This window comes from Globicephala melas, chromosome 19, assembly GCF_963455315.2.
Source record: "Globicephala melas chromosome 19, mGloMel1.2, whole genome shotgun sequence".
Classification (NCBI taxonomy): domain Eukaryota; kingdom Metazoa; phylum Chordata; class Mammalia; order Artiodactyla; family Delphinidae; genus Globicephala; species Globicephala melas.
This window is the reverse complement of record NC_083332.1, coordinates 8556600-8581488: the sequence shown is the minus strand read 5'-3', so window position 1 is coordinate 8581488 and position 24889 is coordinate 8556600. Positions and strand designations below refer to the sequence as shown.

General features: G+C 50.0%; 1 protein-coding gene across 7 annotated transcripts in view; it reads right to left on the bottom strand.

The window, feature by feature from the left end:
* ZC3H4 (zinc finger CCCH-type containing 4) overlaps window positions 1-24567 on the bottom strand; it is a 42723-nt gene extending 18156 nt beyond the window's left edge. For 2 of the 7 annotated variants that reach the window (XM_060289015.1, XM_030873814.3), the window contains exons 1-10: window positions 24163-24567; window positions 23874-24039; window positions 7901-8120; window positions 7503-7613; window positions 5067-5289; window positions 3549-3703; window positions 2775-2871; window positions 2529-2668; window positions 1871-1978; window positions 172-283 (exon numbers count right to left, since the gene is read on the bottom strand). In XM_060289015.1, the coding sequence (XP_060144998.1) occupies window positions 172-283; window positions 1871-1978; window positions 2529-2668; window positions 2775-2871; window positions 3549-3703; window positions 5067-5289; window positions 7503-7613; window positions 7901-8120; window positions 23874-24034 (1327 nt within the window). In that variant the 5' untranslated portion in view covers window positions 24035-24039; window positions 24163-24567. Of the gene's footprint in view, window positions 1-171; window positions 284-1870; window positions 1979-2528; window positions 2669-2774; window positions 2872-3548; window positions 3704-5066; window positions 5290-7502; window positions 7614-7900; window positions 8121-22134; window positions 22323-22397; window positions 22460-23611; window positions 23731-23873; window positions 24040-24162 lie in introns of those variants that run through there. The other 5 variants (XM_030873809.3, XM_030873805.3, XM_030873810.2 and 2 more) reach the window with 4 other exon arrangements.
* Between the last annotated feature and the right edge of the window lie 322 nt (window positions 24568-24889).

Sequence of the window (24889 nt, the reverse complement as noted above, 5' to 3'; positions counted from 1 at the left end):
GAGCAGACCCATCACAGGGCAGATGTGAGGGTTAAGAGATGGATGCGCAAAGCTCTTGGCACAGTACTGGCACACAGAGCGAAAGTGTGGTGAAGATCAGCTATTATTACCAATAAGGAGAAAAGGAGCTCTGCACCCTCAATCAGATCAAATGTGGGCACCAAAGGATATCATGCATATAGGGGCAGTTCTCGGCTCTGGCACAAAATCCGGTGATGTAAAACTTGCACAGTTCTCGCTTCTTTGGTAGCTCGATGTCGTGGCTAAAATTACAGTGGTCTCCCTGGAAGAGAAGCAGTGAAAAGGTAAGGTGTTTGCAAAAGGAAGTACTGCTCTGTCACTGCTGAAGCACACAGGGACCAACGACAGAAACCCCCACCCCGACCCCAGAAAGGGCAGGAGGCCCAGGAAAGGCAGACACAGAAATGCAGTTTCCCACCAACCTGAAACTTCTGCCAAAGTGTGTGGCCCTTTCTCTTGCCCCTGCCTCCCTCCCCCATGTCCTCAGTCCTCCCGGCTCCGTTCTGCTGCCTTTCACTGCTTCTTTCTAACTCTTCCTCCTCTTGCCTTCGCCTCTCTTACTCACTTACTGTTAACATGCTGCATAACTGCTAGTATCCAGTTTCATGCTTCTTCCTTTCTAACAGAACCCCAATTTCTAAGAGAACCCCAAACTCCCAAGGGAAGACAATACTGCCCTGATTTTTAAAAAAATCCCTTCACACAGTTTTCTTCCTCCTAGCCCTTGGATGTGATGCCTGGAGGCACAGCAACCATTAAGCAACCATGAGGACAAAAGCCACACTCTTAAAGATGCCAGAATAAAAAGTAGGAAGGAACTTGGGTCCCCCATGGTGCCACTGACAACTGTACCAGCCCTGTAATGCCCCCACACCCCCGCCCCAGACCTTTTTTTTTTTGGCCACACCACACGGCATGCAGGATCTTAGTTCACCAACCAGGGATCAAACCCATGCCAGCCGCAGTGGAAGTGCAGAGTCCTAATCACTGGACCACCAGGGAATTCCCAGACTATTCTGAGAGACAAACATCTATGTGTTTAAGCCAGTGGAGTTGAGTTTTCTGCTATTTGTAGTCAAATTGTACAATCCAAACAAAACAACATCCAGGTAAACTGAAAAGAGAAACTGTTCTTCTATACCCATCCCCCCATTCTCTTAGGAATAGCTACTGTTTTTTGTTTATATATATTTTAAGTTTCTAAAAATAATATGAATTGCAACTATAATAAAGACTATTTTACACACAAACACACTTTTGTTTAAAACACAGTAATATTTTTTCCTAAGACAGGTACACAGGTGCAGTACTCCCTGGGTACTTGCTTGCCAATATCTGCCTGCTGCCTGTATACCTGAATAAAAAGCTGCCTGGTTGAACTAACACTGGATTATACTCGTTTCCTTCAGAACTTTCAGGACATTGGCCCATCTTCTGGCATTATATGCTGCTGTGAAGGTCAAGGCTGACCTTGACCACATTTTCTGTCTGGATGCCTTAATGATTCCCTCTCCAACACTGAAGTTCAGTAACTCAACCAGGATATGTTACACCTTTGCATGAGCATCAATTCTAACAAAACGTTTGAGGCCATATGGATTGGGTGAAAATTTTGGCCAAAAAAAATCCTCCCAAACCAAAAAAACCCAGATGTGTCACCAATCTTGTCCTGGCTCTTCAGTCACTCTGAGGAGTGAACTAAGTCTTCCAGGCCTTCCAGGCATCTCTCAGACAATCACTCCAAGCCCACCAGAACACTGCCCCCAGTGAGTGTGGCCTCCAGAACACTCCCAGAGGCCCATGTGTCCCTGCTCTGGGCACCCTGGTACTACTGGAACTGGCCCCTTACCCATGTGCACCGCCCTTCCACGAAGTATTTGCAGATGACTTTGCCTTTCTTATCGGACTGCTGGTGGGGCTTGTCATGGTCACCCCTCCGGTAGCTTCCACCGCCGTCCTGTTAGGAACACAGAGTGTGACTATAAAGGGGAATGAAGAGGAAGGGTAGGGAGGGCCTGTGCAGGCCAGGTGGAGACGGGCTCTGAGGGAGGGAAAGTGAAACAGGCTAGCTGGCAGGGATGAGCACGCCCCCGTGTAACAGGAGTGCTGACCAGCAGCTTCCATCCAGCACCCAACTCTGTGGGGTCTGAGCCCCGGAGCGTGGAGTGTGGGCAGCTGCGGACTCGCGCGCCACACACCTGCGCGGGACCGCATTCATTCCAAGAAGAGGCGGCACGAGCCTCCCTGGAAAACTCTCCAGGGCTAACTCAGGGACTCAGAGAACAGGTGACTGCAGGTGCTACAAAGATATGCCTTTAAAAACAGAGGGTCTCACCAGCAGCGCAACCCCCATGAGAGATAATTAGTGCTGACAGGCCCTACGGGGAACGGCTGATGGGAGCAGGGGGACAAGATCAGCCTCGGAGGATAACTCATTAAAGAAAAAAACGAATTTCAAGAAGAAGCCTTGAGTAAAAACATCAGATCAGAATGAAGAGCCGACTTACGCCCATGTCCTCGTCGTAGAAGTCTTCGTCATCATTCATTCCACCCTTGTTCATCCCTCCTCGGCTGCCACCTCGACCACGGCCCCGGCCCATCCCTTTCCCTCGACCTCGGGAACCCCGGCCACGGCCTCGACTTAGCCCTGCAGAAGAGAGAAACGGCGTTAACCCAAGGCCTCCCTCCAGGACCCGAGGCCAGCAGCTGCCAGGAGGAGCCCCACAGACTGGCCCCTCGTGGCCCCCGCCCACCTCGTCCTCGGCCATCCTTGGACCGGCGGTACTGGTTCAGCTCCTTGGAATAGTCGTCATAGTCCTCATCTCCCATCGGCTCCTCACTTTCTCCATACTGGAATTCCGGAGGGAAGAGAAGCAGTAAAGTGTCATTTGGCGAACAATGAACAATGTCCTGAACTATATACTCCACCCCTTTCTGCCTTTTTGTACACTCGGGACAATGTCAAACTCAGAAAAGCAAGTGAGCAACCCAGTGACTCACACCTGTGCCCCCTCTTCACACGCCACAGCCTAAGCGGCGGCTGGTCGCAGTCTTCACTCTTAGGACTCCCAGCCCACTGGGCAGCTCCCAAGGGACAGCTGTGCAGCTAGAACAAGGGGCAGCGTGGCAAGTTCTCGGGCAGGGACAAAACAGTGAGCGTGGTAGTTCTCCTCACGCGCACACGCGTTTGTGTGTGTGTAGGAGGTAACTAAACAGGCAACTGACTGCAAAGGCATTAAATGCTTCGAGAGTACCCTCGGGAACCCTGTCTTCAGGGATGGGAACTAAGGCGCTCGCTGAGAGAGCAGTGAGATGAAGATGTTTTTGACAGCTCACCCTTTGGTACTTTTTCAATTCTGAACCACAGGAAGGTTTTCTCTATTCCAAATAATAAATGAACATTTCTAAACACATAAACCTGCCATCTGATGCTTTCTTTCCACCTCAGTCTTACAGACCTAGTCTTGCAGCTCACCAGCCACCTGCCCCCACTCCCACCCCCCACCCCAAGCTGGAGAAAGCCTTACTTCCATGTCCTCTTCATAGAAGTCCTCTTCATCCTCCGGGTGGTCTCCTCCCACGGAGCCTCTGCCTCTGCCTCGGCTGCCCCTGCCCATGCCTCGGCCTCGAGACCCTCCGCGGCTTCCACGGCCTCGGTAGCCCCTGCCACGGCCTCGGTTGCCTGCATGGTGATTCAGACAGTGAGTGTCTGAGCAAGCAGGACCCACCAGCAGAAGAGAAGTTGACCCACCAGCGGAAGAGAAGTTAACCCACTGACTGCCCAAGGTCAATCATTTCCTCCTCCTCCTCCTGTTCTAAGAAGCCTTCCCGGCTGCTCTAGGCTGATTCATGGTCCCTGGGCCCCTGGACAGGGGTAGCTGAGCACCGTGGACACACACCTGCTGTAGCACTCACTACACTACCCTGACTGAGGCGCTGTCTGACACAAAGGCACCAGTCACGTGTGGCTACTGAGTACCTGAAATGTGGCTGGCCAAGCTAAGAAATACTGTGAGTATAAAGTGCACACTGAATTTCAAAAACTTAATTAAAAAAGAGAGAGAGAGAATATAAAATGTCACATCTGTCTATTTTGATTATATATCGAAGTGAGATTTGGAATGTACTGATAAAATGTGTTGTTAAAATTAATTTCATGTTTCCTTTTACTTTTCTAATGTGACCACTAGAAAATTTGTAGTTGAATGGTGGCTTGCATTATATTTCTATTGGACAAGCTAGTCCAGAATCTCCCCAAAGAGCAGGGCCTATCTAGGGAGGAGTCTAAGAAAGACCGCCGAAAGAAAGAATGACCAGTCACTCAAACAACAAGCTGGGCCTCAAGCAGGGCTAAGAACTGCTGGGCTGGAAAATTCTGGAAGCACTCTGGGGTTGGGAAATATCATTGGCAGGAGATGGTTCTAAGAGGCCGGGCTGGGTTGCTGGTGCTCTGCCCTCCCCCATCATCCTCCTAACTGCCGCAGGTTCAAGGTTCAGAGGTGTGGCAGTCCCGTGGCTGCAGTCACACTTTGTCAGGTGATGGGAGATGGGAGGCTGGGGGAGGAGGCGCCAGTTGTCAGTTACCGTCCCCAGGGGTGAGAGCTGTCCCTTCTATATCTCTTCATAGCTGACCAGGAAGTGAATTTAAAAAACCCTTCAGGGACTTCCCTGGCGGTCCAGTGGTTAGGACTCGGCGCGGGGTGTGGCCAAAAAAAAAAAAACAAACAAAAAACCACCACCACCACCACCTTGAGCCACAGCAGTCTTCTCCTTGCCTCACGCCAGTCTGGCTCCATCCCAACCACGGCTTCAGCACTGGACCCTCTTCTCACGTGGCAGAACTCCGGTCCCCTGTGCTTGGGATAGAGCTCCCTGCCTGTCTCCTTCTATGCTTATCTCAGCCCTGCATGACTGCACATCTCTTCTCCCAGACTTGACGCTCCATGAGCACGTGGCCCATGAGGTCTGTCTGGCTCTGCACTGAGCGCCCAACCCCCAGCCCCGGGCCTGCTCCGACAACTTCGGGGAGAAGCTGCGCGTCTCACCTCGGCCCCGGCTGCTGCCCTCCTTGGCCCGCCGGTACTGGTTCAGCTCTTTGGTGAAGTCGTCGTAGTCGTCCTTGCCCATGTCCTCCTCCTCATCACCCTCGTACTCCCCGTACTGCTCGTTCTCATAGTCTTCGTACATGCCGTAGCCCTTGCTGTCCATCTTGGAGTAGACCTTCTTGGGCAGGGGTGTGGTGTGCGACGGGGGATACTGCTGGTGGGACTGATGGGGAGAGGACAGTGAGCTGGCCCTGGGGCCTCGGATTCAGACCAAGATCCCCACTATTCCCTGAACTGGCACAGCTGTCTGGGTGTCTCTGCTGTCCCTGGGGTGAGACGCTAGCCCCCAGCCACCTGAATGAGATCTGGGCTGTTGGCCCAGATGTTTCTGTTCTTCAGAAAGAGCCACAGCTTTAAAGACAATTGAGAAACACAGGCCCCACGACCCCTGAATTACTGGAGAGGGAAAAGAAGGGTGTATTTCCCAGGTAGATAGAACAATCTCATTTGGGGAGGAGGCCTGATTGGCAAGAGGGGTGCTCCTCAGTCAACATTTTTCTGGGGCCTTAGAATTCAATTAATGACTATTTGGCAACCAAACTAGAAAACCATTTAAAATGATGCTTTCCAAAGTGTGCTAGTTCCAAGAGATACTGGATGAAGTTCAAAAATACACATACATGCACAAATGGAAGACACCAAGATGTCCTTCAATAGGTAAATGGATAAACAAACTGGTACATTCAGACAATGGAGTATTCAACAATTAAAAGAAATAAGAAAGACATGGAGGGACTGTATAAACGAATATCGTTAAGTCAAAGAAGACAATCCGGAAAAGCTACATGTGAGTCCAATTAAATGACATTCTGGAACAGGCAAAACTACAGAGACAGTAAAAAGACTGGTGGTTGCGAGGGGCTTGGGGGGAGGGACTGATGAGTAGGTAAAGAAAAGAGGACTTTTAGGGAATTGAAACTATTTTATATGATAGTGTATGGTGCATATATAACAAGATGCATTTGTCAAAACCCAAAGAACTGTAAAACACAAAGGGGGACCCTAATGTAAACTATGGACTCTAATCAAATACGTGCCAACGCTGGCTAAACAATTACAACAAACGTGCCACACTAATGCAAGACATTAAAAACTGGGGAACTGGGTGGGGTGGGGTGGGCAGGGAACTGGACTACCTGCTCCATTTTCTCCAAACCTAAAACTGCTCTAAAAACAACAGGGTCCTACTGCATAGCACAGGGAACTATATTCAATATCCTGTGACAAACCACAATGGAAAAGAATATGAAAGAATACGTGTACATATAACTGAGTCACCTTGCTGTACAGAAGAAATTAGCACAACACTGAAAATTCACTATATTCAATAAAATTTAAAAAATAAAACTGCTCTAAAGATAAAGTCTATTCATTTAAAAAATCCACACTCATTATAAAAAAAAACAAAACATAAAACATGGGGATGTATACAACTACTTTAGCAGATCCTTTTTTTTTTTTTGGCTGCGTTGGGTTTTTGTTGCGGTGCGCAGGCTTAGTTGCCCCATGGCACGTGGGATCTTAGTTCCCCGACCAGGGATCGAACCCGTGTCCCCTGCATTGGAGGGTGGATTCTTAACCACTGGACCACGAGGGAAGTGCCACTTTAGCAGATCTTAAAATGCCTCAACCCCTAGTTCCCAATCAAAGCTGGTGCTGTTCTCTCCATTCCCTGCTGCCCTCAGGTTTAAAGCCTGAATCTACATTAGTAGATCAATGTCAACTCTTATTCCTTACAATAACTTATCTGTTATGATGGATGATGCTGAGTTACAGGATACCTTTAAGAACTACTAACTTTAAAAATACTTTTTATCAAAATTTGAAAATCTATGTTGATTTACTTCTTACTGGTTTTGCCTGAGGAAAATAAAAAAATATACAAACCGGACAAATAATTTAAATTTATGCTTAAGCTCAGTGATATATTACTTCTGACCCCACAACATCCGAGATGATTTACTCCCATAACCGTTTCATTCTCTTGCCAACTTTCCACAAAAGGACACTGCTGAACAGTGGAAAAGTCAGCTCTCACAGGGACAAATCATCATCTTTCTTGGGGACAGGGGATATGACGAGCCCTGCCAAGGCCATGGGAAAAGGTGGCATACAGAAGTATGGCAATCAGCCACTGACTGGGCTCAACCCCAGCTCCTGTACTTCAGAGCCGTGCAACCTGGCTGAAGTTCTCGAAGTCTCAGTGTCCTCACCTATAAAGCGGGGATAAAAACAATACCTAATCTTGCAGAATTAAAATCCGTGTAAAGTGCCACGTAAGAATGCCCAGCACACAGCCAGTGTTCAGGAAACATGGGCGATTTCATTACCCCCAGCTCCGAGCCCCATGGGGGTCCCTGACCAGCAGTCACTCACCGGCGCATAGGGGGGGCTGTACTCTCTGTACTTGCGGTGCCCCTTCTCGCTGGGGCTGAAATCCGAGTCATCTGAGAAGTCAGAGAAGTCATCGCTGGAAGAAGCGTGGCGCTGCAAGGACAGGGGCAGAGGATTAGAGCTTCTGTGGAGGGCTGGCCACCTGCACAGTCACTGCTGGAATGTGCCGGTAGGGCTCCTTGCAAAACGCCTCACCTAGGGGCATCTAGCAGCAATGGAGCATGAGCTACCAACTCTTTTAGAAAAGGTCTTTATCCAATTTGGGGAAAGGAAAAACAGCCCGATTAAGAGTGCCCTCTGGCCTGACAAGATGAGCTCGGCCCCTGGGGCGCTCGGCTGGGCCCAGCGCCAGGAGGCCCAGCACATCCGCCAGGACCTACTTTGTGCTTGGATTTCCGCCTCTTCTTGGATCTCCTCTTCTCCTTTTCCCGCTCTTTCTTGCGTTTCCGCTTCAGCCTCCGGTGAGACTTCTCCTCATCTGAGTCGCTGTGGTGCTTCTCCCCCTTCTCCTTCCGGCTCCTCTCGGGGCCTCCGGAGGCGTCCTGGGTCTCCTCGGCCCCGTCATCCTCCAGTTCGCCTTCTTCCAACTCACCATCTTCCCTATGAACCAACCCCAAAGCCGACGTGAGCACGGGGTTTGAGGGGAGAGCCGCAGGGGCTGTGGGCTGGCCCAGGGCGATGGGAACGCGGGGCCCAGCGCTGAGGGCGAGAGGCCCGGGGAGACAGGGCGGGGGCCGCTCCCCGTCCCATCCCGTATCTCCCCCAAAGGGCGGCATCGGCTCTGTCTGTCCCGGCTGGGGGCGGGGGCGCCGTGGATGCCAGAGGTGCTGCCACGAGCAAACAGGCTCCGGTCCCTGGGTTTCGAGGCCTGACTGCTCTGCCAGCTCCACGGCTCTGGGCCAGAGGCAGGGAGCTACGCAGGTGGAGAGAGGGGAAGGGTCCCAGGCCCCTCCTGACACGACCACACGAGGGCTCATCCCCACCTGCTGTTGGCCCCCTTGCTTCCCACCTGACTTGCCTCACCTCCGGGTATCCCTTCTGGCTCCCTGTCCTACGACTTCCTGACTCTGCCAAATCCCCCACGTCACCCCAATCTCCCTTACTTTACAAAACAAAAGCACTCTCCACATGTGACAGATGCTGCTGACAGGACGTTCTGAACATCAAAGTATGTACAGGGTGGGGGGTGGAGGGGGGATTAAGAAAGGAGCAGCTGGAAAAATAATCCCGTTTTTGAGCCAAACCCACAGACACAGTTCTCACAAGTGCAGGAGTTGCTTTAAAAAAATAAACAAATGTAAAAAATGTCAAAAGCTCCTCAAGTTCCTCATGCATGACGACGGCAAAGTATGTGTGAGAGCATTAAAAACTCCTTCCTTCTCCACTAACTAAGACCCACAAAGAGAATGTGAAGAAGATAAAGAGTAACATAATGAACCCAGGACCTAAAAGGCTAACCACAGAGAGAACTAATCTAGGCCAAAAAGGCCTCGGCCGTTCAGATGGGAGCCGGTCAGCATGGGAACAAGCTCATCAGGCGAGCCCGGCCCCTGGAGCCCTGAAGGTTCTAACAGGCTTTGTGGAGAAACAACTGCCGACCTCTCTGAGGATCCTCCACGGCCCTTTCCCTCGCACTGCTCCCTTTGTGCGCCTCCACGCTGCTCCCCACCAAGGGGACTCTTCCATTAACTCTCACTCCCAATTCAAAGGGGTCGGGGCAGCTTCAAACCCAAATGGTACAGCCCCACGGTTACCCTGGCAGAGGTCAAGGGCAGCTCTCAAACACAGAATGCAGGACCAAAACTCCTCCCGACGTTTCAAAGGAAACAATACAGAGAGGTGACCGATGGGTGCCTCGTGCTGTTCCCCTGGAACCGCCAGGCTGTCGTGGGCCAGCCCAGAGGGAAGATGCCTAGTCAACTGTGGTGGAGGCAGGAGGCGGCATTCCTGACAAATGAGGCACCTTCTGGCTTGGGTGTGGCCCACACCAGGAGCCGCTCTCGTGGGAGCAAAGCTCTCATGGGATGAGGCAACTCTGCCAGAATGGCCTTGTCCGCAGTAAAAGCGCCACCTAACTGGGGAAACTGGTTTTGGCAAGCTCACCAAACAGGGGGAAGCTGTTACTAATGGGCAGGGCAAACCTGCTGCTGCCGACGCCTGGGCCTTTTCATACCAAGCCAAGCAGGCTGAATAGACTGTTCCCTGCTGGGAACACTGCTGGGCGGGCCAGGTCGCCACACCTCAGGAGAAATACAGGGACAGACAGACTAGACAGACGCTATGGAACTAGGGAAGGCCCAGCGACAGACCGGAGAGGAAGGGGTTGGGGTCTATGAAGAAAAGCTAAACAAAAGCATCACTCTCCACACTTTAGTCCGGAAAGGAAAAAGCTGAAAGTACCCAGAATCCCAGGGCAGGGATGAAGGGAACCCAGGAAGACAGAAACTGCCTGGGGGCCCAGAAGCCCGGATGAGAAGAAAGCCCAAGATCGCAAAGGGCAAAAGACCCTCCTGGAACCAGAAGAGGCGTGTCAGAGTGGAAGGGACAGCGGGGCACCATCAACCACCTCATTTTCAAACAGGAGGAACTTAAAGGGATAGCAGGTGAAAGGATATGTCGAGGTCAGATAGACGGGGGGACACGAAAAAGCCAGAAACTGGCTCTAAGCTCGCCATTCTTCCTCAATTGCTGAGGATGGAAAGGGAAGGGGGAGCCCACTCATCGACCGCCTACTTGATGCCACAAACATTTCTGAGCATCTTCTCTGTGCCGGGTCCTTGAGCACCTCCTGTTCTGCATTGTCCTTGCAGGAAAAGATACAGATTACAAGAAACCCAGGCCACAGGGCAGTGTCTGTGATACAGGGCCGGGGCAGCTGAGCCAGAGAGGCTGGCACCCACAAACACTCCTCCACCTCTACGTTCACGGGCAAGGATGCCATGGCACGGCCAGCAAAGGTCTTGCCCAGGGTCAGCTGAGGCCTCCACCCCTGTCCTGCTGTTACATATCACTGCTAACACTCGTGGGAGGGGGGAACAAAAGAGCATACAAGCAACTCCAAGAGCTTCAACCATCCTCAAGAATGGCTCCAGAAGAATGCCTTTTCATTCCAAAGGCAAGGAGGTACAGCATCCAAAACCACCCTTCAAAGACTTTTAGCCAAAGAGGAATTCTCTGCATTATCTATATTAACAGCCCCAGGCAGATGTGGGCTCAGTGAGAATCTACAACTTTTTACAAACCGGGTAGTGAATACTTGAAACTTTGTTCCCCTGGAGTTGGGAGCAGCTGCAAAATAAACAGCATCAAAAAATCCCTGGTAGGGGCTTCCCTGGGGGCGCAGTGGTTGAGAGTCCGCCTGCCGATGCAAGGGACGCAGGTTCATTCCCCGGTCCGGGAAGATCCCACATGCCGCGGACTGGCTGGGCCCGTGAGCCATGGCCGCTAAGCCTGCGCGTCCGGAGCCTGTGCTCCGCAACGGGAGAGGCCACAACAGTGAGAGGCCCGCGTACCACAAAAAAAAGAAAAAAAGAAAAAAAAATCCCTGGTGATTTCTGAAGGGGAATGGGATACCAGAGGAGACGCAGGGATGGTGACACTTGACTGCCCACTGCGCATCCTCACCACCATCTGGCCCACCATGCTCTCCAACTCTTCTGAGCCCTGGGCCCACCTCTGGTCACCTGAGGGGGTTTCCCCTTGATAACGCTGGAGATTCCAAGCTAAATGTCCTGCATGAATACAGGGCCTATTTTCTTCAGACTCTGTTTACCAGAAGAAAAAAAAGAAAGAAAGAAAATCAAGCCAACTGGGATAGAGGCAGGAATCCTGTGGGCCACTGACACAACCGCACAAAGGCTGCCTCCATAAAATAGCAACCGGGGTTAAGTGGTGCCACTGAACAGACTGCCAGCAAAAGCCATGTCAGAGTGGGATTAAATACCGAGGGAGCATGCTGAATAGACTGCGACATGATTCCCCAAGAAAAGTGGGGGAAGCCCCACTGCGCTAATCATTTCAATCTAGACGTGCCAAACCTTCTTGAGACAAGCATGTAGGAGAAACCCTGAAGCATCGGCCTGGGCAGAGACCACTTAATTCCCAGAGCCTGTAGTGGGAAGCAGCCGCATAGCACAGGGAGATCAGCTCGGTGCTTTGTGACCGCCTGGAGGGGTGGAATAGGGAGGGTGGGAGGGAGGGAGACGCAAGCGGGAAGAGATATGGGAGCATATGTATATATATATAACTGATTCATTTTGTTGTGAAGCTGAAACTAACATACCATTGTAAAGCAATTATACTCCAATAAAAATGTTAAAATGAAAAAAAAAAAAAAATTCCCAGAGCCTGGACTGGCAACGTGCTGGGATGCCTGCACCAGGGCTGGCCCGCCAGAGACATCAGGAACTAGAAACCAACCATGCTGGGCGACCAACTTGGAATGGATGCCCGGGAGGAAACAGGAAAAGGCCAATGCCTTGCTGAGGCTCAGTTCTGCCTTGTGCCTCCTAGACTAAGCATCCAGGGCATTTAAGTTTCCACTTGCAGAGCTGGTGATGGCCAACTCCTCCTTCTGGGTCAAAGAAGAGATCAGGGTGCCCATTCTAAGGAATGCCTACGGGCCAACTCCACAGGGCACAGAAGTGTGTCAGGTTCATCACATACCATGGGCTTGGCAAAAACAGTACTGGAAAGAAACATCATGCTTCAAAGGAGGCTGGGCCCACCCACCAGCCTACAGATTTGGGCATCCTGCTTCCTTTTGCAGACCAAGTAACTCAACCAGCTCTGCGTCTTCCCTAGCGCGTGCTCTTGGTACGTAACCTGAGCCTCGGTTTTCTCATCTGCAGAACGGGATGAGTGTAGTACCTACCTCAAGGGGTTGTGAGGGTTAAACGAGATAACACAGATAAAACCCTTGACATGGGGGGCAGGCACAAAGTAAGTACCAGACAAGTAACAGCTATTGGTATTAAGAACCAGCTAGCATGAGCACACCTCCACATGGATAATCCTAAACCAGCTGCAGTGCTTACTGGGAAGCATTTTCTTCTATGGAGAAGCTACAGCCAACTCCCCTCGGGAACCACTGCTAACTGCTGGCCAACAAGTTCTCACTTTTCTTGGCCCGTCTGTGCCACCATCCTCTGCAAATAAACCCTGCTGATGAAACTGACAAATCGACATCTCCCCTTCCTCAGCTCTCATCTAGGTGGTATGAGAAAGTAACCAAGTGGCTGACCAGGAGGAAAAGGCACAACGAGAGCTGAGCCCCGGGAAAAAGGGAGAAAGGTCCCTTACAAAAATGAAGTTTGGCAACACAGAAATCCTCTAGAGGAGAGTTGGATGGAAGCTGAAAGGGGCCTGGGTTTATGGATCTACCTGATTTACAAAAGAAAAAAGAGAGAAAGAGGAGAGACAGGCAAGAAACAAAAAAGATGAAAATCCATGGGAGCAGTGGCAGTTACCTCAAGATCATGAGAGCCCTTGACAAGAGGCGGCTAGGTTAATGTGAAGGTCAGGGTTATGATCATTAACTGCCCAAACTCTCAACAAATTGCCTGGGTAGGCTCTGAATGACCCATTAATTAGGAACAAGATTACAAAAATTACAAGGAGGCTCCACCTCTTCACATGTTAAACAACAGGCCTAAATGCAGAAGTCCAGGATCCCCAAATCCAACCCTGCAGGACAGTCATTTACTAGGAGTGAAGGCACGGAGCCTTTGCCTTACAAAACTGGCTCAAGGCTCATGCCTGAGGAAGGCCCCTGAGACCTTCCCTCGATTTAGGCCGTGGTGAAGCACTCACGGGGGGAACCTCATTGAGGGATTTTTTAGAGGCAGGAAATTCTTGAAATTTCCTGGGTCTTGCACATGTTTTTCGGTGTAATTACACCCAGGTTCTTCAACCACAGATCAAGAGCAAAGAAGCACTGTGTCTCCCTCCCCCTCAACATTCTCAGGTGTGGTCATAACTGGCTCAGTGACATCACAGCATTTCCATGGCAACATGCCCACATCACAGACACCACCCGAGCAGCAAGCACAAACCAACCACAGGAGAAGCCCAAGCCGCAGCCCGAACCCCTCACTTCAACAGAAGCAAAGACAGCCTGTCCAGTGCCAGGACCCTGACATGAATACACCTACTGCCAGAGTCAATGTGGGGGAAATTGGAGAAATCTGAACCCGGACTGGATATTTGAGATACTAAGTAATTATTGTTAATTTTGTTAGGCATGATTATGGTTTTGTGGTTATGTTAAAAAAAATTAAGTTAAAGATTCATACTGAAGAATGTATGGGTGAAATGAGATGAGGTCTGGGATGTGCTTTAAAATACTCAAGGTGGATGGGGGTAGGTAGTGAGATGAACCAAAATTCACAAAACGTGTATAACTGTTGAAACTGGTGATGGGTATAAGGCAATCTATGACACTATTTTCTCTTCTCTTAAATATGTTAGAAAATTTCCCTAAGAAAAAGTTAAAAAATAAAAAAGATGCCCTGGGTGGGGACAACCTCTCAGTAAAGTGAAGAGAGCTCATCAAGGTCCTCAAAAAGTTAATTTCCCTAGCAAAGAGCTGGAGTTCAAGGTGGGGGCCTCCACCAGCCCTCACATCTCTGCTGTGGTTTCCTCAACTACAAAACCTTCCTGGGCACCCCAGGGTCTTATAAAATCCAAGAGCCATAGGAAATATTCACTACTAACATCCTGTAGCAGCAACTTCCATTCCAGGCACCACACTGCTGTGCTCTCCACTTCTGCACATCTGTCACTGAAATGCATTAACAAACGTATGCAGTAGCAATTCATTAGTATCCCCATTTTATAGACAAATAAACTGAGGCTCAAAGATGGGAAGAAATATGCCCACAGGGTCACAGCAGGAAAAAGCAGAACTGGAACCAGAGTCCAGGACTTTCTGACTCCAGGTCCAGCTCTTAACCTCAACCCTTGAGACAATTAGAAATTATCCAAAAAAGAATAATTTACTAAACAGGCCAACAAACAAAACAACTCTCACCCTGAAATTTATACTTGAGTTGGAAAAAAATAAGACACACGTACAGAAAAGAGATTAAATGAAACAGTACTGCAAAAATGCCAAAGTTAATACTAAGACACTGGGCAAGCTCCTTATACACTCTGTGCCCTGTTTCAATTGTGAAGTGAAGGCAGTAAAGGAACCTCCAGGATGGATATATATCCTCCTAGAAAGAATTCCCTGAGACCATGTAAATCAAGTGTTTAGCACCAACCTGGCCCAGAATAACTGCTTAGGAGTAAAAACTATCAACATGCAAAGACACAAAGCCAATCCAGGCCATCCAACATCAAATGAATGGAATTGGGACATTCAAAAATATGACCCAAAGACATCTGGATAGTTTAGGGAATAAGAGGTGCCCAGAAGGGACTTCCCTGGTGGTGCAGTGGTTAAGAATCCGCCTGCCAATGCAGGGGACACAGGTTTGAGCCCTGCCAGGAAGATCCCACATGCCCGTGGGATCCCACAACTATGGTCGTGCGCCACAACTACTGAGCCTACGCTCTAGAGCCCGTGAGCCACAACTACTGAGCTTGCGTGCCACAACTACTGAAGCCTGTGCACCTGCTCTGCAACAAGAGAAGCCACCGCAGTGAGAAGCCTGCGCACCACAACGAAGAGTAACCCCGCTCCCCGCAACTAGAGAAAGCCCGTGCCCAGCAATGAAAACCCAACGCAGACAAAATAAGTAAATAAATAGTGTCTTAAAAAAAAAAAAAAAGAGGTGCCTACAAAGGTCCAAGGAATCCTATAGCAAAAAAACAAATAGGACTTATCCCAAGAGGGACAGAAAGCAACATGAATCCAAGGGAGGAAAATTCCAAAGTCCTCTAACGCTAGAAGAATCGCTACACTCCCAAGTGTGTGGCATCCACACTGGGGTTCGTCCAAGCACACAAACCTCTTAGGCAGAACATTTCTGTAGAGTTTAAAACAAGCTGACCAAGAAAAACCCAGCTTGCTAGACGAATCTCTGAGTCAAAAGTGTCCTTTTCTTTGCTCAAATAGCTATTCTCCTACTCCCACTCGCCCTGAAAACAGCTCGTGTTCTTGATAGAGGCATCTCTCTGATCCAAGTTTTTCCTGTCAGATGAACCTCTGAAATCTGCTTCGCAGCAACAAAGAATTTCCTAACCTCCTTCTCAGGCCAGCCACGCTTTGGATTGCTTAAAGCTGGAAAGATGCTGGTTCTCATCCAAAGAGAGACGATTTTTATTATTCCAGAAAGGAAAATCGAACCATGAAACTTGTGAACTAAGACTTCTTGTTTATAATTTTTTCAGGGGAATCAATTTGGTTCCATTCAGCCAAGACAAAATATTAACATTTTCCTCTTAAAAGAGACCTGGCCTAGGACGCAAAGATTTCTTGTTCATATACGCAATTATCTGTATACAAATATTCCAGTCAACGGTGGGCTCCTGGAGGGTGGAGAAGAAAGAGGCTGGCACTCATCCCTGAGTTTCCAAGGGCCCAGCACAGGGCCAGGTATAGACTGGGAGGGTGCTTGGGATATGGTCTACACAAACAGGCATCAATCTCAGCCATCCACACCCTCTTTGTCAATTTCATCAACAAAGACATTGGACCATTTCCCAGGCAGCAACCTGGATCACTTAAAACTCTAAAATAGGTCACTGAGGGGTTGTCTTTGGTCACAAACTCATTCACCAAGGTGTTTATCGAGGGCTTCCTGATAGACCAGAGGATAAATGACAAGAGCCCCTATGTGACTGATGCACCAACTGAGCAGATGAACGTGGCTGCCAGTCAGCAACCTCAGGGCTGCAGCCAGGGGCTGCCTCTGTCGCTGAAAGGCTGTGCTTCCGGGGACTGCTCTGGTGCCCCGTGCAATGGCAGGGCCTGGAGTCCCAAGGAAACCTAAGCCCTGGTGTCTGTTAGGAAAATGAGGAGGGCAATAATCCAAGCCACCTGCAGTGGAGGTTTAGCCAACTGACACTCACGTCTGGGCCCAGCTCCCTTGGGTCGGGCCATAGAAGGGATGTGTTAGCTGCCATCCATTTCCTCACCAGGCTTCAAGAGGTCTTCAGTTCCTTCTAATGAATGCACATCCCTCCAATTTAAAGGTTCAAAAGACTGGGTGTGGGCCTCTACATCCACTGGAAGGAGTGGAACATAGGGATGATGGAACCTCAACAAGTCATGGAGGGGCAGTAGTAGCACAGCCCCCCTCTCTGGGGACAACTTTAAAGTCCCCTCCCATTGCCCCCAACACCTCCACCACCACAACAAAGATAAACGATGGTGGCTGCTGTGTACACCCTCCAGGCACTAGGCCCACAAGACCAGCGCAAAGGGCAGCAAAAAACACTTCAGGCCGTGCGGGCCACACAGTCTCTGTCCCACTTAGTCAACTCTGCTGTTTAGCACAAAAGTAGCCGCAGACAAGCTAAACGAAAGTTCCGATAAAACTCAGCTTATAAACTTTCACAAAGCCACACTTAACCTCTGCGGTACTCTGCTTTTTCTACCCTCCTCCATTTGTTTTCCACATACAGGAGGCAAATCAATAAATGGACCTTATATCCCACTAATGCCTGCATGCTGCAGTTTGAGAGATATTGTGCCAGACCCAGGACGGCCTCTGGGTATAGACCTCAGGGCTGGGTACAGGCTGGCTGGGTTCTAACTGCCTCCACACCCAACAGCCCTGTGACCTTCAACAAGTGACTTCACCTCTGTTTCAGTTTCTCAGCAGGACTAAGGTGAGCTAATGCATGAAAAGCACTCAGACGGCCCCTGGGGCAGGTAATCTTTGACCTTCACATGACAATGCCCAAGAGGTCACACCTTTGGGAAGGCCAGGAGACTGACCTAAGAGATGAGTAACCCTTGCGGCACATCCAGTCTGCCTGACACCCACGTCCACAGCCAGCCACCACTCCCCACCATCTCTCTACCAGAACTGGGCCTGCCTGGTGTGGAAGGAGCAGGCAGCATCCAGGCTCTATTAAGCTTTATGGCTCTGAAGTGTAGGGTTTTCTGGGATCACTCAACAGGGACAAGGGATCCAGCCTGGAATTCAGCTAAGCTGCTGAGCCAAGGTTTCTCTAACGGCTCTTCCTGGGATCTAGCCACTTAGCCTACCCTTACAATTCATTTTCAAGGCATCTACTCTGCAGCTGGGTACCAGGAGCTGCAGTAGCAGCAACCATGCCTCACTGTTGCCAGAAGCGGCAGAAGGCAGGGCAGATACGGGAAGGTAACATGAGGCCGGGTAAAGGCAGTACCAACTTCTGCCCAACTCTAAATGAAGTCCCGAGGAGAGAAGGGCTCCTTGAACACTCCGAAAACTGTTCGGCTCCAAGAAAAGCACGAGACAAGCCTGGCTGCTGAATGAACAAAACCTTAACTGACGCAGCCAAATCACCAAGGGGTGGGAGAATATTGGAGCTGGGACAGACCGTGTTCTCTCGGACTCTGGTGAGGGTAAAGGACTTACTTAAGGGGACGTGACTGGTTAGCAGTGGGTGAGGTGCTAGAGCCCTGGTTTCCCTGGTCTCAGGAGGCCTACCAAGGCCGTAGCCCTGACTCAGACTCTGATTGCAAAAGATGAGCAGGGGAAGGTAGCCAACAGCTCAAGAAAGCATGACTGTTGCAGCATCGTATAATAAGGACACTGAGCCAGCAAGAAATGCCTTAAGATGGCTTCCACTTAGTTGAAACCCCAATCAGCTCCTTGCAATTAAACTGCTGACCAGAAACCCAAGAAGTGAAAGATAAACTGACTTCCTTCAAAAACACAGATGTTATTCTTACCTCTGTTTATACACCAGACTGTAAATTCTGTTTAGAGTTTTTCTCTAGTAGGGACAGCAGGAAGATAAAGAAACCAAGATTCTCTGAATGCCAGGCATTGTGTGGGTGTTCTGCATATGCCCATTTGACCGCAATGCCCCGAGAGGAGGGCCTTATCCTCGGTGGCCACTGCACACTGAACACAATCTCATCTGCCTCCAAACCCACGCTGTTCCTTCATATCCTGCTGCCACCTCCAACGTTCAAAAGATGTCACCACTTGCCTTACAAATAGCGAGCTGAGTCACCAGTTCACACAGATGAAAAATAACAAAAATAAAAAAACAAGAAAGATTCTCTACCCAGAGCAATTTGGCCAACAGAAGCAAACTATGCTCTGAGCAAACCTATGTACTACTAAAAAAATTATTCCCAAAGCAGGATGCAACTACATCTACACCAACTAAGAGGCCATGTCTTCATCTTGGTCATCAACTGACTAAGGGTCAGAAATGTATTTTAAGAACTGCCCTCATGGGCTTCCCTGGTTGCTCAGTGGTTAAGGATCTGTCTGCCAACGCAGGGGACACGGGTTCAAGCCCTAGTCCGATAAGATCTCACATGCCGCGGAGCAACTAAGCCCGTGGGCCACAACTACTGAGCCTGTGCTCTAGAGCCCGTGAGCCACAACTACTGAAGCCCACATGCCTAGAGCCCATGCTCCGCAACAAGAGAAGCCACCGCAATGAGAAGCCCATGCACTGCAACAAAGTGTAGCCCCTGCTCACCGCAACTAAAGAAAGCCCACGCGCAGCAACAAAGACCCAAGGCAGCCAAAAATAAATAAGTTAAAAAAAAAATTTGAAGAACTGCTCTCACAACCTCCTATTGTTACTAACTCCAGGCAAAAAACTTTGCACAATGTCTTCAAGACTGCATCTTCATAAACTATCAAAAGCAAAAGAGGCCTGCAGCAAAGACTCAGCCGATAAATTTGGAAAGCCAAATCCATGATACCAAACAATCTCAGTTTACCTTAACCTACTCAAATGAACTTTATATGCCACCCAAACAGGCAGCTTTTCCACTCTTTCCATTAGGTTCCAACTCTGAAACCGATCTCAAACCATTTAACAGGATTCCCCTCCACCAATGAGCAGACTGCTCCTACGGATCTTGGAATCAGCTTATTAAATACCAACCGCCAGAAATCTCAGAAACAATCCTTTTTTTCCTCCTATTATGTCAGTCGTTATGTTACCAAGGTACAGGTGAGCACCTTGCTCATTTAGAAACTCAGCCACTTCACTTCCTATTTGCTCTGAATTATTTTCTTCTAACCTCCTAAGCTGGGTCAGAACCAGTCACTCTGGTACTAGAAAATATCGTCTGCGGGGACCAAAATTAGGTTCTCTGGAATATGGTTGGACCTGAAGCTACCCACAGAGGCTTGGAAATAGTTTCATTAGTGATTTTCGCCATAGAGGTTATTTATCGTAACTGGATCTGGCCTACACAACAAGATGGTTCTAGGAACCTGATAACCACAAAAATGTAACAGAAGTGAACAACAAGTAAGGCAACCCTGAGACATCCATTTTTCGCACATCAGGGAAGGGAAAAGATCTAAGAGAAAGGAGCGGAGGTAGAGGCATTATTCAACAACAAATAACTGAACCAGCCCGATATGAAACTGTCTACATTCAACTGGAGGGGAAATCACAAACTCAGAAGCAACCATTCATCTCTAACTTGCCCGTCAACAGCTGGGAAAGCCTTCATTTCTTCAGGTGCAAAACAACTTTCCCTTGGGATCAGCCTTCCTGGCTGAGGCAAAGCCATACTAGTGGTTTTCTAAAATAGCTAGCTCTACTTTAAGAAAACTCCGGCTTGTTAAGAATCAAAAATTTAAACCTTCAGAGCAAATCGAAACCCTATCTGGGAGATAGTACAGATGATGAATTTAGAAAGCCCTTTTGCGGAATCACATTTTTTTTCTTTTGAAGAGCAAATTTGAGGGGAATAAAAAATATAAAGGGGTTTAGGACCAGAATAACTGTTTTCACGGTCACAAGTAATTTTCTTTCTACTGGGAGATTTTTATTTGCTTTCAGATTAAAGCTCTCCCCAAAGAACATAAAAATTTTAAAGATTACAAGTGTATAAGAGCTGCTGTTAAATCAGGGATTCTGAGTGACACCCTTTTTTTTTTTTTGCAACATCCATTAATATGAAATTTAACTAATACTGGTACATCAGTTTGAGGGGGAAAAGGTAGTACTGTCACATTTCAAAAACAAAGACTACTGAAATACTTTGACATAATTACTGGGGCTTCTTGGATTTGATGGATGAGATTCCTTTGAGAAGGAAAAAACAATAAACCCTTGTGTTGATATGCCTGAGCGTTTTTAAGTGCTTGAGGAAATATTTTAACATTAATGACTGCTAAAATTTTCACTTATAAAAGAAATGCAATTTCCTTAACATTTCACTTTAAAAGTAAAGTTAAAAAAGCATCCTTCTACACTTAGTAGCCCTTGTCACTTGGAAGGTTCATCTGTTAGCATCCAGTTTCTGCACTTGGCTCCTGGAGGAGAAATTTTACAAAGGATGGGAAACTTCAAATAAATGCAATTCATTTTCGGCTGACCCTGCGCACTGGATAGTGTGTTCAGTTTGTGCTTCAGACATTGTTTTGCAGGAATACTGGACTGTGTGGACACTTCTTCCTCCCACAAATGATTTTACATACCTAAGATCTTCACAGCAGTTAAGTTGTGAACATACCGAGAGGAAGAACAAAACAAGTGGCCCACTGAATTGCAGTTTACATGTTTCCTCATCTAAATGTCGGTGAATTTTTTTTCTCCTAAGAATGGAAAAAAGGAAACAGGATCTTGGGAGGGGAAGAGGGCTGTGTGTTAAAAAGTTTTCTCTAACAAAGTATGTCAGGGACCAAAAGTGGGCAAGAGGGAAAATGGAACTTCAACGTGTTTTGTCTTTTAACGGAAGAACTTATGCTTGTAAAACACATCAGAAGTAGTGTTTGGTTCTGCAAGTCATTTCTGTTGCTCTTTTTTCCTTGTACATGTAGGAGAGGGGGGACTGGGGGCCGGAGGAAGTGTTCTCTCCACCATGGCTGGGCGTGTAACACGTTTGCATCGACTTTTCACGGTCAGGCATGTGCTTTCGAACAAAGGAACAGTGGAGACGGGGAGAGGAAACTGAGGCTTGACACACTTTACAGATTTGGTGCTTAAACAGTACTTTACAAATGACTTGCTTAATTTAAACGTCCATCACCATAAGAGACATCGGAGTCAAATGAGAAAATTGGATCTACTTGAACCACAATCTTTTTGGGGCGGCTGGGGCAGAGGGGAGGGAGAACATTAACTTGCACGCAAGCATCATAAACCAAATTCAGTAACCTCGTCTCCTACAAATGGACTTGAAGTATCCACTTTCTTCAAAGATGAAGGCTGGAGACAAAGCAATGGACTGAAATGGCAAGAGGGATACCAAGGGCTTGAAAACATATGGGCCTTTTACAGAGGTTTTTGTCATGTTACAGTAATACACTTTCTTTTTTGAGAAAACTGTACATCAAATTTTAAAAATTAAACATCGAAAAGGATGTGCAAGTCTAAAAGGGCTCAACAGGGTTAGAATCCTGATTTGAACATATAAATTCACGCTCTCAAGCATCACTTTGGTCTAAAGGCGAGGAGGAAGGCAGGCAGGAAAGGGACAAAAAGAGGGAGATAATTGAATTACTCAATAAAAGAGGCTACTTACCATCCCAACCCATTGTAAGACATACACTTCTGACATAAGAGAACTCCTTAGAGGTCGAATAAAGCGTGTAAGCACCTTTGAGTAATGCACCTGCCCCCAAGAGGGGGCCCGGAAGCCCAACGTGGGCTTAGCGAACAGACCTTTGCTAATCTGTTTATTTCCTTGAACTGGAGTCAGGCTGCGATGGGCTGCGATTCCCAGGACGATACATTTAATTAGAACAAAACAGAACAAAACAAAAAAAAAAATTTGTAAAAGCTCACCAAACTGCTGCACTTGTGTCTCTGAATGTGGGTGGCATTTCTTTTAAAAGGCAAAGTATGGTCTGTGAAGGAGAAAGGGAAAAGGGGAGGTGGGAGTGGGGAGAAGGGGCCGTGGTGCCTGGCATGGGAAGCCCTAGCTAAGACCCCTGTCTAAGGGAGGGTCCTCTGCGACTCCCCAGCCCCGGGCTGCGACGGGGCAGCCATCTGTCCAGCGCCTTCTCTTCCCCTCCCCACCCCCACTCCCTCCAAGACTCACTTTCCTGCCGGCTGAAACCCTTCTACGATTTCCAAATCCACTCTCTAGCCACCTCTTCCCCTGCCCCACCAAAAAAGTGGGCGAACCCTGCACCCCAACCTTCTGCTGACGCAGGGTAAATGGGGCCCCAACCTCTTGCTGAAACGCGCCGGGCTGGCCCCTTTATCACCCTCCAGAGAAAGGCATGGGGCGAGCCCATTTCGCACTTAATAAAGGGGAGGGGGGCGCTGCCTTTCACCCCTTGCCAAAGCACAAGGAAACCTCGTTTTTTTTCTCCCGGAAGGGATGGCGCCCCATTTTAGCCCGAAAAAGGAGGGAACCCCACGAGAAAGAGGGGACCAACTTCCTCTCCTCTCCAAGGCAGGGAAACCAAACCTCACCAGCTTCCCCCCCGACCCCCGCCAATAAACGCATCACCTACCTACGAAAATCAGGACCCCTCCCTTTAAGGAAAGAATGGGGAAGGGTCTTCTCCCCAAAAAGAGGCAGGGGCTTCCAAAGGGGCGAGAGATCCTCCCAGTTTTGCCCCCTAGAGAATAGCTAGGAAACACCTCCCGCCAAAAAAAAGTACAAGAGGCCCCCACCGAAAGGACCCCCCGTAAGGATGGAGAAAGAAATTAACGAACCCCCACTTCCTGCCTCCTACAAAAGCTAGGGTACCTCTCCAAGTAGGGCAGGGCACACCTCCCCCAGGAGAAAGGATACTGCCGGGTTCTGGGAGCCACCCCCCCGACTCCAAACCCCTAAGAGCGGGGCTGTTGCTCGAGATCCCCCCCAAAAGGGTCCGGGGGCCCCTCCCCCATTCCCTTCCCCGAAGCCAGGCGACGGGCAGGCGGGCCCGTGGCTGCCAGCTCCGGGAGCACGGGCAGCCAGGACCCCCGTGGGCCTCCGAAGCCCCCCCGCCCCCGGCGCCCCCTCCCCAGGGCGGGCGCGGGGGGTCCGGGGGGCGCCTCCTCACCTTCCCCTCAGCATGGCGCCCAAAAAAGACAGAGCGAGAGCGAGGGAGAGCGGGCGAGCGCCGCGAGGGGGGGGAAACGCATGAGGCCGGGAGAGAAAGCAAGTGAGAAAGAGCGAGCGAGCGAGAGACACCCACCGACCCCGCCCTTCCTCCTCCTCCTCCTCCTCCTCCGCGGCCCGGCCCAATATGGCGGCCGCCCCCCTTCCTCCTCCTCCTCAACCTCCCCCCGGGGACGCCGCCCCGGCCGGGCCGGGGGCCTGACCTGTCGTCAGGGAGCGGGAGGCGGTGGTGGAGGAGGTGCGGGGTGGCCAGGCAGGCGTCGGGGGAACACGGAGGAGGCGAAGGCGTTGATGGCGGTGGCGGCGATGGCGGCGGCAGCGACTCTGATGGCGGCGGCGGGGGGGTCCCGGGCGCGGCCTCCATAGTTCCTTTGGGGGGGAGGGGATGTTAATGCACGAAAAAGGACTGCTTGGGCGTGGCGGGAGGGGCACACTTCAGCTCTGAGGGCTCCTGATAGTAATGGGTATATATTTTTTCAGTGTCGGAATCACCTCTGCGCCGACCTCCGCGTAGGCCGCGCGGCCTAGGCCTCAGCGGGCCGCTCGCCGCCTGCTTTCTCCGCAGCCCGCCCCTGGGGTCACTCGCTCACAGGCGCGGGGCCCTCATCGGGGCGAGAGCACCCCCACACACACACCGCTGCGGGCCCGGGAGTGGGAGACCCGGGGGACACGGACACTGGTGGGTAGTTCGGTGTAATTAGCGCGGGCCGCGCGCAATGGAGCAAGCGAGGGGGAAAGGGAAAAGAGGAGAGCGAGCGAGGGCGATTAAAAAAAAAAAAGTAATTTAGGAAAAGGAAACGGGCCGCAGAGACAGGCCGACTGTCTGTCTGCCGGCCCTTGGTGCCCCGGCTTCCCGGCCCCCGCCGCAGTCAGAAATTCATACAAAATGGCGGCTCGGGCCCGGACGTGCCAAGAGGCTGAGGCGGGAGGAAGGGCGAGGTGGGAGGGGGAACTGGGAGGCGGAGGCGGCGTCACGTGGAGGAGAGAGGCACAGACTGCTCTCCCGAAGGGCCGCGGAAAGAGCCGAAGGGAGAGAGTGAGGCCGAGGCAAGGCGGAAAAAGCCGGAAGGAGCTGAGCTGAAGATCGCGAGAGGCGGAAAGAGCCGAAGTTGTTAACGGGGGTGGGGCTAGAGAAAGAATGGGAGGCCCCGGGGAGCCGGAAATAGCCGAAGCGAATCGGGACTGGGAAAAAACAAGGAACTGAGGTGATCCGAAAAGA